This window comes from Bubalus bubalis, chromosome X (genome assembly GCF_019923935.1).
Source record: "Bubalus bubalis isolate 160015118507 breed Murrah chromosome X, NDDB_SH_1, whole genome shotgun sequence".
Lineage (NCBI taxonomy): Eukaryota > Metazoa > Chordata > Mammalia > Artiodactyla > Bovidae > Bubalus > Bubalus bubalis.
In genome coordinates, this window is record NC_059181.1 from 122,207,675 (window position 1) to 122,221,382 (window position 13,708).

A 13,708-nucleotide genomic window follows, 5' to 3' on the forward strand; every position below is an offset into this window, starting at 1 on the left:
TCATGTTAAGAGATCTTTATTATTCAAAAAATAAATAAGATAATCACAAGTTCATTCTGGAAACAATGAGGACTACAGGTAGATACAATAGGTTTCCTTTAAATACAGTCATTTCTCAGGGAGGAGTGTGCAGCCTCAGAGCTGACTTCTCTTCCCCCCCACCCCCCACCCCATCGACAGTAGTGGAGACAGGAACAGGGTTGAAATAAGATACTTGATGAGCAACAGCCTGACTCTGTGTATGTGTGTGTGTGTGTGTGTATGTAGGAGAGAAAGAGAGGATGAGAATGAGTGTCAGGGTGGCTGGTGGGGGCAGGGTTTTGGTTTTCTACTGCCTTATACTTCCTAAAGTCTGCCCCACCTCCACCAGGGCCCCGGGGACCCAGAATCCACCATGATTGAATGTGAGCTGAAGCTCCCCGTTTCCCTTCGGCATCTTCACTGAGAAATCAAATACATCCTCCACTGAAAGACACTGCATGCAAAGAAACAAAACTCAACTTGGCTAATTTTCTGCTGTTTACTCAAATTCGAGCTGTGCATAATGGTGTCTTTTCACAGGACTCTGAATGTCTGTGTCAGTGGGGTTGCTGCTTCAGAATATAAGCTCTTATGGATCAGGGCCTGTTGGGGTTTCCCCTGCCCAGTAATTTACTCATTGCAGCCCTACATGCCTTGGGATGTATAATAAATAGTTCTCCATCAGGAGGATACTAGGATTATAAATAGGCAGTTCAACGGGGGAGTTGTCTTAACTGCTTTCCTGGATTATGAAGACCACCAGCATCAGCCCAGCCGCAGCCTGCTGGCTTACACCGTTCAGAGTTTGAGTAAGCCAAATGATGTGAAGCCCGTCCCGTGGCTCACTTGACTTGGATCAGTCACATTGACAAACACCGAAGCACCTGATTGCAATTCAAAGACTCCTCCCAGGTGAATGGATTGCTGCCCGCATGGTTTGGAAGAGCTGTGGGTGTTTGCAGCTCTCAGTAAGATTCTCTCCGATCCACTTGGGGACTTCAGGCAGAGGCTGGCTATAAATGGAGCTTGAGTCAAAGTTTCCCGATTGGAACAGAAGGTGACTTGGGTGTAGATGTAATAGAGTCCTTGTCTTTTCACGGCCAGATGTTTCCCGTTTTCGAGGGTTACCAGGTTGGTGCTTAGGGTGTAGTATCCTTTGGGGGCCCACTGGAGAACTGTAATGGAGAAGGGGGAAAGCCGTGGTGAGGTTGAGCATACATGATTCGGATTCTCACAGACAATAGAGTTCCATACTGGATACTGGCTTCATACAGGAAGGCAAGTTTGCAGCGTCAGGGAGTCTAAAGGACCCCTCCAGCCCTCAGAGACTATGGAGGAGCCACGGCTGACCAATCAGCCTGGGCTGCACTGTTGGACAGAGCTGGGTTCCAATCCAGATCTTTTTCAAGCTTGGGCAAGTCAATCTCCCTGAGACTCGCTGTGCAGACTAACTCAAGTAACCAAGCACAGGGAGGTTCCTTCTCCCCTTAAAAGCTCTTAAAGCCAATTGACCCTTGAACTTCAGCCAGTGTGAATGACTTAAAAAATCCCATGTCATAAATCATGCGTGCCAAAATGCTCAAAGCCTTACTAATATCAACTTTCATATCTTGCTTTCCTTGAATTTTCTAAAGTCAAAGACTTGCTGATCTCTCTCACTCAGCCGCAGCATAGAGCAAAGACAAGACCCCCATTTCTTCCTACCTGATCGGGCTCTTGCAAACCCAATCTGCCTCCCACAGCAACGACTAAAATTAGGCAAGGAAGTATGAAAATAAACCTGTCATTTCACTGTGTGTTTTGATTTCCCATTGTAGTGGGCGCCACCAACTTGAAAGTGCCTGTATTCTTGTGGCTAAGCCAGAGTACCCACCAACAATGTGCCATTTTCTCGGCTGAGATGTTGAGTGGGTTCAAAGTAGCGTGTGCAGCCGATTTCAAATCTCAGCTCCCACAGAGAGCGAGGCTGCGGGGGGTGGGGTGGGGAGAACTGAAAGTACTGATGCGTTTGCTTCCTTGAGCTATTTTTTTTTCACTCCTGTTTGGTGGTCTTAGGCCAGCAGGGTACAAGATGCCACCTGTTCTGACTCACCCTTCCGTAATCAGGAAAGGCATCCTGAAATACTTGACATTGCGTGGGCCTCCAGACCACTCTAGAAAGTCTTCATTATGATGTGTTCACTTTTAGACTATCTGATTGAGAAAACACAGGCAGTTTCCCTATCTTTCTGTCCACAAGGTTTATTGTTATCAAGTCCTTACCTAATTTTTGTCCTTGCTGTAAGAGGCAGGTCAGGATTAGAGCAGCATGACCAAGTAGGTCTGGGAGGTTTGTGGCTGGGGTGGGGTAAGAAATGTGACTCTCTTCTCATCTGATCCTCTGCCAATCTACCGGTTGCAGACTGTCAACTACATTAGGATCAAGAGCCATCATGGACCTTTTGACAGAACGTGGGAGCACCATGACATCTATCCAAGGCAAGCTATTCTTCTAAGAGGTGTCTCTGTGGCTGGCATTCATCCAATCCGGATGAGAGGGTATCATGTGGATGAACACCCTGGACATGTCGATATGGTTGTGATATTCTCCCCTAAGTGTATTTTCTGAGAAAGGGGTACTGGCAGAATTACGAAACACTGTGGGAGTAAGTGTTATTCAAAAAGGGCTTTATGTTACTCTTCTGACAGCTACAGGGAAGTCATTAAGGAATGACACTTTAGATTTGTACAGTGCTTGACAGAATAACTTTCTTCCATATTAGCTGATTTGATGCTCAGAGTCACCTTGTGAAGTAAGTGAGACAGGAAACTGCTGCATAGGTAAAGGGACTTGCCCAAGGTCACCCAGAAAGTGGCAGTCATGGTTCTTAAGCCTCAGTGTTCAAAACCTTTCTATCCAGCGCTCCTACTCCTGTACCATGATCCGGGATAGCCACCTATGTGTTACGCCCACTGAGAAGCCCAAGCCACCTCAGAGATGAGGCTGTATCTCCTTTCCTCTCTCTCGGTTTCTGTTTCTCTGTGTCTCACACACATGCATATGCATATGCACACGCACACGCGCACACACACACACACACACACACACATACACACTGCTTAGAACTCCATTCCAGAGCACTGTGCTGAAATTGAATCAAAGACTGCTCTAATGCTCTTGGCCTGCATTTATGTAGATGGGAGATTTTATGCTAATGTGTATATTTCCATCCATTTATCAGATGGGCCACATTCTCCAACACCAGCTAGTATGAGGTACAGATTTGGGAAAAAAGATCTGAGGGCTAGAATCATGGCAGAACATATATGGAAAGAAAAATCATTCAGAGTTGAAAAGATTCCAGTATGTCATCTATTGTTACTTCATTGGAAAATCTAACGTCCCGGCACCTATTGATATTTGCAGAATGATTTTACCTTTAATTTCCCTAAGGTTGGCCCCAAAGAGGTGGGGGTTAATCATACAGGGATTGGAAGATGGCAGGAAATACCCCTTGAGGCCCATTTACACACAGTGAAGAGGGGTTAGAATGAGGGATGCTCCCAGTCAAGAGGTCACTACCTGCCACCTCTTCTATGTTGTCAGCATAATGGTCCCTCCACCCAGTAATTCATCATTCAGAATCAGCCACAGAGCAAGAACCTAATGAGTCCATCAGGATTGCTTTCCACTGCCTTTTGTCCCTCTAAGTCCCATCTGTGCATTTGAGCCCACTTTGAAGACAAAGGCAAGCTCATGAGACATGTCTGGGGAGCTTTGTAAATTGGGCCCCAAAGGAAGAGAGGAGCCTAATCGTTAGGCTGCCCGACTGTAGCCTCCTGGCCTGCCCCTCACTCAGGTGACTGATGCGCAGATGCTTTGGACTTACCAGAGGTTGTTTTACTACTGGCCTCACTGATGACATGTGCCGCTATCTGAGGCTCCTGATCACCTGAAATGAAACCAAAGGCCGACTGTCAGGTCAAAGAAACACGAAACTGGCCACCAAACAATTTAGTCTAGTTCTGCAGCTGGGTCATAGAGACTGTACTTAAACAGGTTATGTGAAAGGAAGCATAAGATGGCCTGAAATCCCTCCCACAGAGGGCAAAGTTAGTTTCTAAAATCTAAGCAATTGAATGGATTATTTCCACTGAGCCCAATTCTTCCAAGAGTAGTTCAGTACTTGACTTCGCTTTACATAGATTGACACAGGCTAAAGATAAATGATCCTCTTTAAACACATTTTGAATCTTACTTTTAAGAAAGCTCCCATCCATTGGTGATCTTAGTGAGCCCCAAGGTCATGCCTACACACTTAGCTAGTAAGATGCTCACGGTGTCTGATTTGGTCAAGCACTGGCCACAGTATATCTACCTCCAACCGTTTCTCGTGTAGAAGACTTGCTCCTTAATTAGCTGTGCTGATCTTCTAAGTGCAGACATGATGTGGAAGTTCCTTTTTTTTTTTCCAGTAATGAGCTTGGAGCTGGACACCTTGTAGGTGTCCTATAAATACTGAGTCAAGTTGTGTGACCTAAATGATCAGTTTTGTTAAGTATATCATTTTCTCAAAGGCTGCCAGGCAGCACCCACATGAACTGGTTCCTCAAATTTCATGGCAATTAACAATTTGGTATCACTCAACATATTTTACAGTCATTCTGAAAGCAAAGCCTTCATGGCAATCAGGCAACCCCTTGCATTCAGACCAACAGTTAAAGCAAGCTCTTTGCCTCAGAGAACAGTATCTGTATCTCTACATGTATGAATGCATTTCTTTGTGTATATTAAATTTGTACAAGCCATACCATCTTTACACTGACTTTGTGATATAGTAGTCTCTCTAACAACACCCATCTACCAACACTCCATTTCTCCCATACTCAGCTGCTCAGGTCACCCCAGGAATTATTATATTGGTTTTGGGTGCTACATTCTAACAGGAAAGGGAAGTCAGTGTGTCCAGAAAAAGACAGAAAAATCCTGGAAAGGGGGAACAGTGGAAGACACTGAGGAGGTTTATCCTGGAGAAGAAAAGGCTCAGGGGCCATGATTGCCATTTTCAACATCTGAACAGGTGCTGTGTAGAAGAGGAATTATATACTTTGCTTAGTATGGCCCCAAAGATCAGAAGTCGATTCAGTGAATGGAGATTACAAGAACAAATTTCAACTCCAGAGAAGAAAAGACTTCTCTTGAGTATATAGTAACCTCCTTTTAATTATTAGAGTCATTCAAAGATGGCCCAGGCTGCTTTATGAGCTAGAAGGTGTCTAGGCATGTTTGTTCAGAGGGAAGATGGTTAGTTAGTGCTAGTGTGAAGGAGATTCATGACCTGGGGATGGTATGAGATTTGAGGACCGTCAAGAGGTCCCTTCAACTCTGGGATGTTTGAGATGCTCAGACATCTCAAAGAACAAGGCTGTCATACTGAATCACTTCTTGATCCCTGAGGTTCTACTGGCTGTGGTTCCCCATGAAAAACTGTGATCATTGATTGAGTGATGAATGACACCACTACCAAATGCCGACTGTCTGGTCATCTTATCCTCCGTAGGTGGCGCTAGGCTGTATGGTTGCTATAAGGTGTTAAAAATAATACAATTTCTTCATACTTGGTATTGTCAGCACTAAAGGAGCACAGCCTTCCCTGTAAATATGTCCACACAAATCCTTTCCAAGTAACAGGCACCAAGGAAGATGTTGATTTCGCAGCCATGTTCCTGCTATATTTCCAGGGCTAAAGGTTCCCTGATTCAGCTTGGCATTGTTCAATACAGTCAGCCTAAAGCTTCCTTTTTGCTTTTAAGTATTCATAGGAATGGTAAAGAGCAACCTACCTTTGTGCATTTCGAAGTTTTTTTCTTTCTTCTTTACTTCTTTGTTTTGCATTATATCCTAAAATAAGAATCATAGCAAAAGGTCATTTTGACAGGAACTCTGGCGGGGCCTTTAGAGAGAGGTTGCATGCATTTGACATCTGTCATTACTCTGTTGTCTGTTTCTGGTCAGGATTATCGTATAGACTCTGAGCTTGTCATTAATTCCATCCTACTGTAATTCAGAGCCCAGGGCTTTGACAGATGAGCTGACAGCCCAGAAAGCCCAGGGGTAGACCTGAGACAGAATTTGGGCTCTGTTATTGTGCCAGGCCAGAGGTTGCCATCCTGACCCCTCCTCTGACCCCAACCTCCCCAGCTCTGAGAGATATCGACAAATAATGCTGAATGAGGAGCTGATTCTTCCTTGGGAACTGGTAGATAGAATGTTAATAAACATAAAAATGGTGTGTATCTATTAGAATAAAATTAGTCTGAAACCTCTTAGGAAATGGAAGTAGTAAGTTTGACATTGGGAAGAAATCCCAGACCCTGAAAAGACCCTCAGACATTTTTTAATTTTGTTGTCCATTTCAATGGGCTGAAGAGATTCTCTTGTTGTTGGTTGCTTCATGTGGCCTGTTCTTATTTAGAATAATCTACATAGAAGAAACCTAAGTAATGTCTCAGTGCAGCTGAGATTCCAAGGCAAACACAGTACTTCTTAAGGGGTTGCTTCTCACTAGCAACTGCAGGATGGTTAGAGGCCCTTACAAAAGCTAGCAGAGAGTGTCATCTACACAGGTTGGAAGGTAGTAAAGGCTGCTGTTGCCGTTTTAAAGATACTGAATAAAAGGTCTGGTGGGCCTAACTGGCAGGCATGAGGTCACCCAAGGAGTCTGAGGCTGAAGCCGAGAGTAGAAACTATGAGATCACACTCTGAGGCAGGGCTTAACCCACACCATCACCCTCTGCTCTGAGCACAAAGGAGGAAGGCAATAATATTTTCACATCTTTGGATAATCAAAGGCTTGTGATCCTTCCCGTTACTGGAGTCAATTTTCCACAGCAACCTTCCTTTTTGTTCCTCCCTTAAAAGGAATTAGTGTTGTTACTACTGAGGGGCTCAGGTGTCAGGTGTGAGAGTATAAGTCATGGAGCCTCATGGGCAACCTGCGCCTCAAAATGCTTGCATGGAGCTCAGAGCTTCAACTTTCCACTTGAGCTCAAGGGTGGTGGCTTGAAAGTGCGGCGACAGGAAAATGTTTGTAAGATAATAAGCCAACAAAAGAGTATTTCGTGTCTTTTCAAAAGATGGAGTGTGATGATCGAAGTCGAGATACTTTTAGACTAGGTGGTTGCCCTGGTGTCAGGGCTTGGCCAACATGAAAATGTGAAGTCAGCAAAGTTTGTCTTTTATGCGTCCGGCCTTGCCTTTCTGTGAACTTTCCCCCAGCCACACACCCCAGAGCCTTCCCCCTTCTCTTGCTTCAATCCCCACCTCAACTGACAGACTTTTTAAAGTTGATTTTAGAAAATCTAGAAGGAGTTATTTCTCTCTTAGTGGGAACTCTATTGGTAGGGCTGGATAGGTTGATCTTTAACTCAAAAAGGAGATGCTCTGACCTTATCAAAGACATCGTGGGCATTGGCCAGCAGACAATCAAGGAACTGATCATTCTAACAGGCAGTTGGGGGTGGGGAGGAAGATTTAATGTGAAATTATACTAGTTAAAATGCTGCCTCCATTTACCTAATATCAACCATGAATCCCATCTTCTGCCCAGAGTGACAGCTCGGTTCTACCTGCCTCAGGAATTAGTTCTTTGTCACTAGAGGTGTTCTAACAGAGATGGAAGGACTGCTGGGTAGAGACTGTGGGGAGAAGCAGCAGCTCTGGGTTGATAATTGGATCTGATGATTTTGAACATCCGTTCCTGAGATTCAAACTTTAGGTTGCTCTGGAGTAGTCAGATTGTGACCCAGAAGGGAAGCCTGTTAACATTAGCTAAGAATATAAATGATCCAATTTGGGGTTATTTTGTTGTTGGCCTGTTGGGTTAAAAAAAAAAGTCCAAAATATTTTGTTTTAGAATGAGAAGTTTCATGGCATGGATATTGGAGTGGGGTCAGTCATTGGAAGAGGAGGGGGAGCTGGAGTATTTTGGGTCCGACTGTCGTGGGCATCGGAGGTGCAGATGACATTAACTCGGACTCTACCCCACAGCAGTGGAGGCAAGAGGCTTCCTCTGTTTCACAGGAGGCACTCTGGTGGACATGCCTGGGAAGGTCTGCCTTTTCAGAATATGAAACTCGAGAGCTGCCACTTTTTTCATGCAAGTATAAGCAGAGAGACCAAACTGACTTTTTCATTGCTTTTCTCCTGGTAGCTGATTTGGGAAGCTTTGCATATCTGACCGGAAATATAGCCATGAGAAATTGGAATACAACTGTAAAACTGTCAGTAAGAGGGAGGGAAGAAACCAACAACCATTCTCAATGCCTTTGGGGGAACTGGCGGCTGATCCGAGAATTATAGAATGTCGAAGCTGGTAGTGCCTGGCGGAACATCTCAGCCCTCTCATTGGATAACTGAGAAAAATGAGGCCCAGAGAGGTGAAGTCATTTGCTCAAGATCACACAGTCAAGCACATTTAATATGCTAAGCATTGATCTCAAAGTGGATTTATTCACATTTAAATTTGCAACACCTTCCAGTATTCTGTAATACTGGCCAGAAGCCTCAAGGAACCAGAGAAACTCAAATCATTTCCAAGCCTTGCATGTAAAGAGTTAGGAGTCTTCCTCTAAAACCTGTATTCCTGTGGAGAACCTAAAAGCCAGCCACAGATTTGAGCTGCATTTTGATTCCCATAGGCGACTCGGGGATAAGCTCCCGAGTCCTCACTACTGGATTAAATGATATACCAGGGACAGTATAGGAGGACAGGAAAAAGCTCAGAAATAAGATCTCGGGCCCTTCCACTCCTGGGTTAAATGACACATTACCTGTATGTGAGAACTCCTGTTGGTTTCTCTAGCTACCCACCCACCTGGCACAGCACTGTCCTCAGCCTGGAGGTGGCCTCCTACTCACAACCCCCAAGTCCCCTGAGGGCCCAAGATGTTTAACTTTGTTCTGAGGGGGAAACAGGCACAACGATTTCTAGATGCTATTCTGGAGAAAGAGCTCCTAGACCCCTTGTCCACGATGATGGGATTAATACTGTAGGCACATCCTCAGTAAACTGTCCCAAAACTCATGCTTTAGGTACCCATCACAGGTCACTGATGGAGAAGGAAGTGGCAACCCACTCCAGTATTCCACCTGGGAAATCCCATGAACAGAGGAGCCTGGTGGGCTACAGCCCATAGGGTCACAAAGAGTCGGACACAACTTAGCGACTAAACAACAACAACATGAACCACTGCAGTGACTTAATGCTGGGCACCAGTCTGTTGGGCAAGACAACTTTAAACTCTCTGCCTTGGGTCTTGATTGGCCCTAGAGCAGACTGGCTCCATGAGCAGGGGGTATTCTATGGAGTCTGGTTCGAGTGGCACTGAGACAGTCCATCACCCATTGCCCACACCTCTCCTCACAGTAAAAGGAAAAGATTTTACTTACGTGGTACCTGAAATTCCATCATGAGAGAAGCAAAGCGTTCCTTCACATGTTAAGAGTCTATCAGTGCTCAGAAGCCCCCATCACCCCCAGTGAAGGCAAACCCTTAACTGGTGGCCTGCCAACACTGCAGTGGCCAGTGTTTATCGCTTCCCTGGGAAATGGGGACCAGACCCTGAGTCCTCAGTGGAAAGGCACCAAGATTTGGATGGAAAGATAAGAAAATGCAAAAAGCAAGCGTGGTGGACTTCATCCTTCCCCCCCGAGGCATCTGCCTGTCTGAGCTCACGTGCATGTGTGAATGTGCCCAGGAGAGTGTGTATTTTCTCCAGAGAGAGCCTTTTTTGTTCTTCTTAAGGGCATTCCTATGAGCGAGCACACTTTAAACTTTCCTTTCCCTTTTAACCATAGGGTTTTGGGTTCATTTTTGCTTTTTCATACACACACCCATATACACGTGTGTACATATGTATGTCTACCTGTATCTATAGCATATACCTGACACATGTTTAAACTTTTACATGGTTAGGTTTTAGTTTCCCAACCTAGCAGGTTCCCCCCTCCAAAACTTTTCAATGATATTTTCCCCAATGACTGAGGTCCTTACCTTGACCAAGTCTTCAAACCGGCTTCTAATTTCCTCACAGTTCAGTAAGGACAAGGACCCCTCTCCTTTATTGCATCTCTGTATCGTTTTCATGAACACAAAATCTTCATGAAGATTCCTTTCATCTTCTATCTATTTTTGAAATGACAGGGACATGAGAAATTGTAATTTTGAAGAAGGCAGCTAATGATGTCTGCCTCTACAATCACTTCCATGGCCTCAGCAACACAAGGAGGGCTTTGCGAATATAAATGGGGAATGATAACACATTAGTACACTGGACTGGTGCTTCCCAGGTGGCTCAATGATAAAGAATCCGCCTCCCAATGCAGGAGACTCAGGTTCAATCCCTGGGTGGGGAAGATCCCTTGAAAGGAAATGACAACCCACTCCAGTATTCTTAGTGGAAAAATCCCATGGACAGGGGAGCCTGGCAGGCTACAGTCCATGGGTCGCAAAGAGTCAGACACTACTTAGCGACTAAGCAATGATACTGAATTAGTGATATTTAGTATTAGCAGTTTAAAAAATCTACAAAAGCCAGCAAAGAAAATGTGATGTTGCCTGAAACACTAGGTAGAAATCATAGCTATTCTAATGAAATTTCATCATAAATTGTACATTTTTCCATGTATATTAGCAGCAACATTCTTTAATGGTCATATTTCCCATTGCTTCAATAACGATAGGTCATCATAAACACAATCTATAAAATAGTTTTCTGGTGAGCTAATTTGCCCACTTAGTTTTAACATTTGTGATCCAGCGCTTTATAAAAAGAAGGGGATTTGCAATGCGTGTCAATTACTCAAACTCTAATTACATCTCTCTCTTTTTAACTTTAGTATTTACAAAAAGCATTTACATTTTTAAAGAAATCATCTTTCATTCCCAAAGTTGAGATATTTTATTTTCTGATGTCCTAAAATAATTAAATGTATGGAAGTCACTTGGTTAATCAACAAATTCTGTGCCATTTTCTTGTATTCATATAACAGTTTTAGATTCAAAACAAGGTTCAGTTAGCCAGCAGCTTTCACTGTCATTAAGAGAACACCCAAGTGCCAGGGTAAATTTGAGTCTCTGTGTGTGTATGTGTTAGTCGCTCAGTCGTGTCCTACTCTTTGCAACCCCATGGACTGTAGCCCACCAGGCTCCTCTCTCCATGGAATTCTCCAGGCAAGAATACTAGAGTGGGTTGCCATTCCCTTCTCCAGGGGATCTTCCCCACCTGGGATCTACCCAGGTCAATATTTCCCCTATTGAGGGTAGGGGAAATATTTGATTGGCAGGGCATTTGATTAGCAGAGCCCACCAGCCCACGAACAAACAACAAGACACAGAATCCCACTCTTTTCTAAGCAGTGAAACCTAAAATTTGTAGTAACCCAGTGAATTGCCTCAATTCTGCCTGCCCCACCTTATCCTGCTAGAAAATCTTATGGTCGTAATTCAAGGTTGGCGGCTCAATAAAGACCCCTCGCACATCCCTGAGAAAACACAGTCTCCAGATGCTGTGCATCCACAATTCCCACATCCAGACCAGACAAATAATTGATAAAATTTCTCTTTTTCATCCATGATTGATATTTTGTCAACACAGCCAATAATGCTTATCAGTGGAGAGGGGTAAACACATGGAAACAGAATAAATCCTAATGGTAACATTTTCTTAAGAATGTAGAGCAACCTACTAATTTACTCCACTCTTCTGTTCTACAAGTCTGGCTATTCAAGAATGCACAACATCTCAGAGGGAAACTGAGCAGCTTACAACTACAATCAGCATTTGAGAATTATACGGAGACCACCACTTCCACTAAAAGTTGCAAATTGGCGACTTCTCTATGTCTATGTTAACCCGAAGCACTATGAATTTCCAGGTCAAATTGATGCTTTCCTTCTCTAGTTGAAAATTTAGAAGAAAAATAGTTGTCTCCATCAGAAAAAAAATAGTTTACTTTTTAAGCAAAACATAAACAAATCATTATAGCTAATGTCTCCACAGTGCTTATTTTGCGCCTGGTTCTGGTCTTAGCTTGAATTTAATCTATGAGATGAGTACCATTATCATCCCCATTTCTTAGATGTGGAAACTGAGGCATAGAAATGTAAAATAACTTGCCCGGGATCGGAAAGCGAGTAGGGGATTGAGTCAAGATTTGAACCCAGCAGTCTAACTCCAGAGTCAAGGGTCTTGACCAGAGAAAAGAATAGAATATCTCACTAACTAGACCACAACCACTATGCCACGAGACCATTTATCTATTTGGGTTCTTAACATTGTCCATCATTTGGTTAGCACTAAATCCAACCAACCCACATATCAATAAGAACCCTAAGTTTAGTTAATAAAGACCCATGGTTCATCTTACCTTGTCCAATCTTCTGTGAAGATACACAGCAAAAAGCGCTGACCCAATCATCTGGGTGATAAGAAAAACTGTAAGTAAATACATAAAAATTTTCATACTGACAGGTGGTCCAGTGGCCACAGAGCGGGGAGAAGGTTGACTGTATGTTTCGATCATGCTGTGTTAGAGTTGAAATGATGTCTTCTGACTGAGAAGGTGGCAGAGGCAGCATGAGAAGACTGTCAAAGTGGCCACCTTACTCAGGATTAGTTAAGAGCGCACAATCGTCGCAGCCCACACTTCCTGGAAAATGTGCTTCGCAGTCTTCTCTCCCAGCAAAAAAGTTACGTAAAGGTTTTTTGTTTTTTTTTAACCTACCCATATCATTCACTTCCAGGCTTTCCCTTTCATTAGTAAAGAAGAAATAAGTTTCTTCTTCCATATATTCATTCTTGCCTTGAAATGTCATAGACTCCTTAACAGACAATGGCAGTATTTTCCTATCACTGTCTAACGTATGGGGTTCACCAGTTTCAAGGAAAGTGACAGATGAATCCACCGGCAATAGGCTTATTTCAATTTCAATCTTACTAATATAAAGCGGGAACCTGGTAGATGGAGAAAGAAAGAAACACCAACGAAAGTTTGGATTGATTTTATGACTGGCTTGCTGCTGGCTTCTTAAGATTTCTTTCATGTTTAAACCCAACAAAATCCCTGTGGCATTTCAAGTCAAGTCTACACAGCACAAAGCAAAAAGGAGTGCTAACAATTAGTAGAGAAAATTTAACTGGAAAGATAATTCAAGAAAAATACATTTCTTAATAAGAACCTACTGTATAGCACAGGGAATCCTATTCAGTGCTCTGTGGTGACCTACAGGGAAGAAAACCCAAAAAACATTATATATATATATATATATAATGTTTTATATATATATAGTGTGTGTGTGTGTCTGTACACTTTGCTGTACAACAGGAACTAGCACGATATTGTAAGGCAATTTTATACACCAATAAAAAAAATAAAAGAAAAATACACTTCTCCAAGGCCAAGAGAAGTAGAGTCTTGAGTAAATCAGGCCAAAATTCTGGAATTGAGATTAAAGTAGGAATATTAGGTTGATTTAGCCAAGTTCCCTATCTACGCTGTTCCGATTCATCAGATAACTGTTGATGCTGATCTGTCAGTTTGGAATAGGGAAACTGGGCTGCAGTTAAGAGACCTGAATTCTAGACCTTGGGGTAGCAATGAATTGCTGTGAACCTCCAGCAAATCTCTCCCTCTACAGATCTCAGT

General features: G+C 43.4%; 1 protein-coding gene across 1 annotated transcript; it reads right to left on the reverse strand.

Moving 5' to 3' along the window:
- Positions 1-13,224, reverse strand: CD40LG (CD40 ligand). The gene is made up of 5 exons (XM_006049470.4): positions 12,431-13,224; positions 10,056-10,187; positions 5,845-5,902; positions 3,891-3,953; positions 1-1,196 (listed from the first exon to the last, which is right to left on the reverse strand). The coding sequence occupies exons 1-5, from the start codon at positions 12,584-12,586 to the stop codon at positions 820-822; spliced, it is 786 nt and encodes a 261-aa protein (XP_006049532.1). The 5' UTR covers positions 12,587-13,224; the 3' UTR covers positions 1-819.
- Positions 13,225-13,708: the final 484 nt, after the last annotated feature.

Bases quoted from the DNA above. Each gene is read 5' to 3' on its own strand.
- CD40LG (XM_006049470.4), bottom strand. From the start codon at position 12,586: ATGATCGAAACATACAGTCAACCTTCTCCCCGCTCTGTGGCCACTGGA. The intron at 10,188-12,430 runs GTAAGATGAACC...TTTCAAAAATAG, and splicing joins TTCACAGAAGATTGGACAAG to ATAGAAGATGAAAGGAATCT. The intron at 1,197-3,890 runs GTAAGTCCAAAG...TCTCCATTACAG, and splicing joins CAGTAGTAAAACAACCTCTG to TTCTCCAGTGGGCCCCCAAA.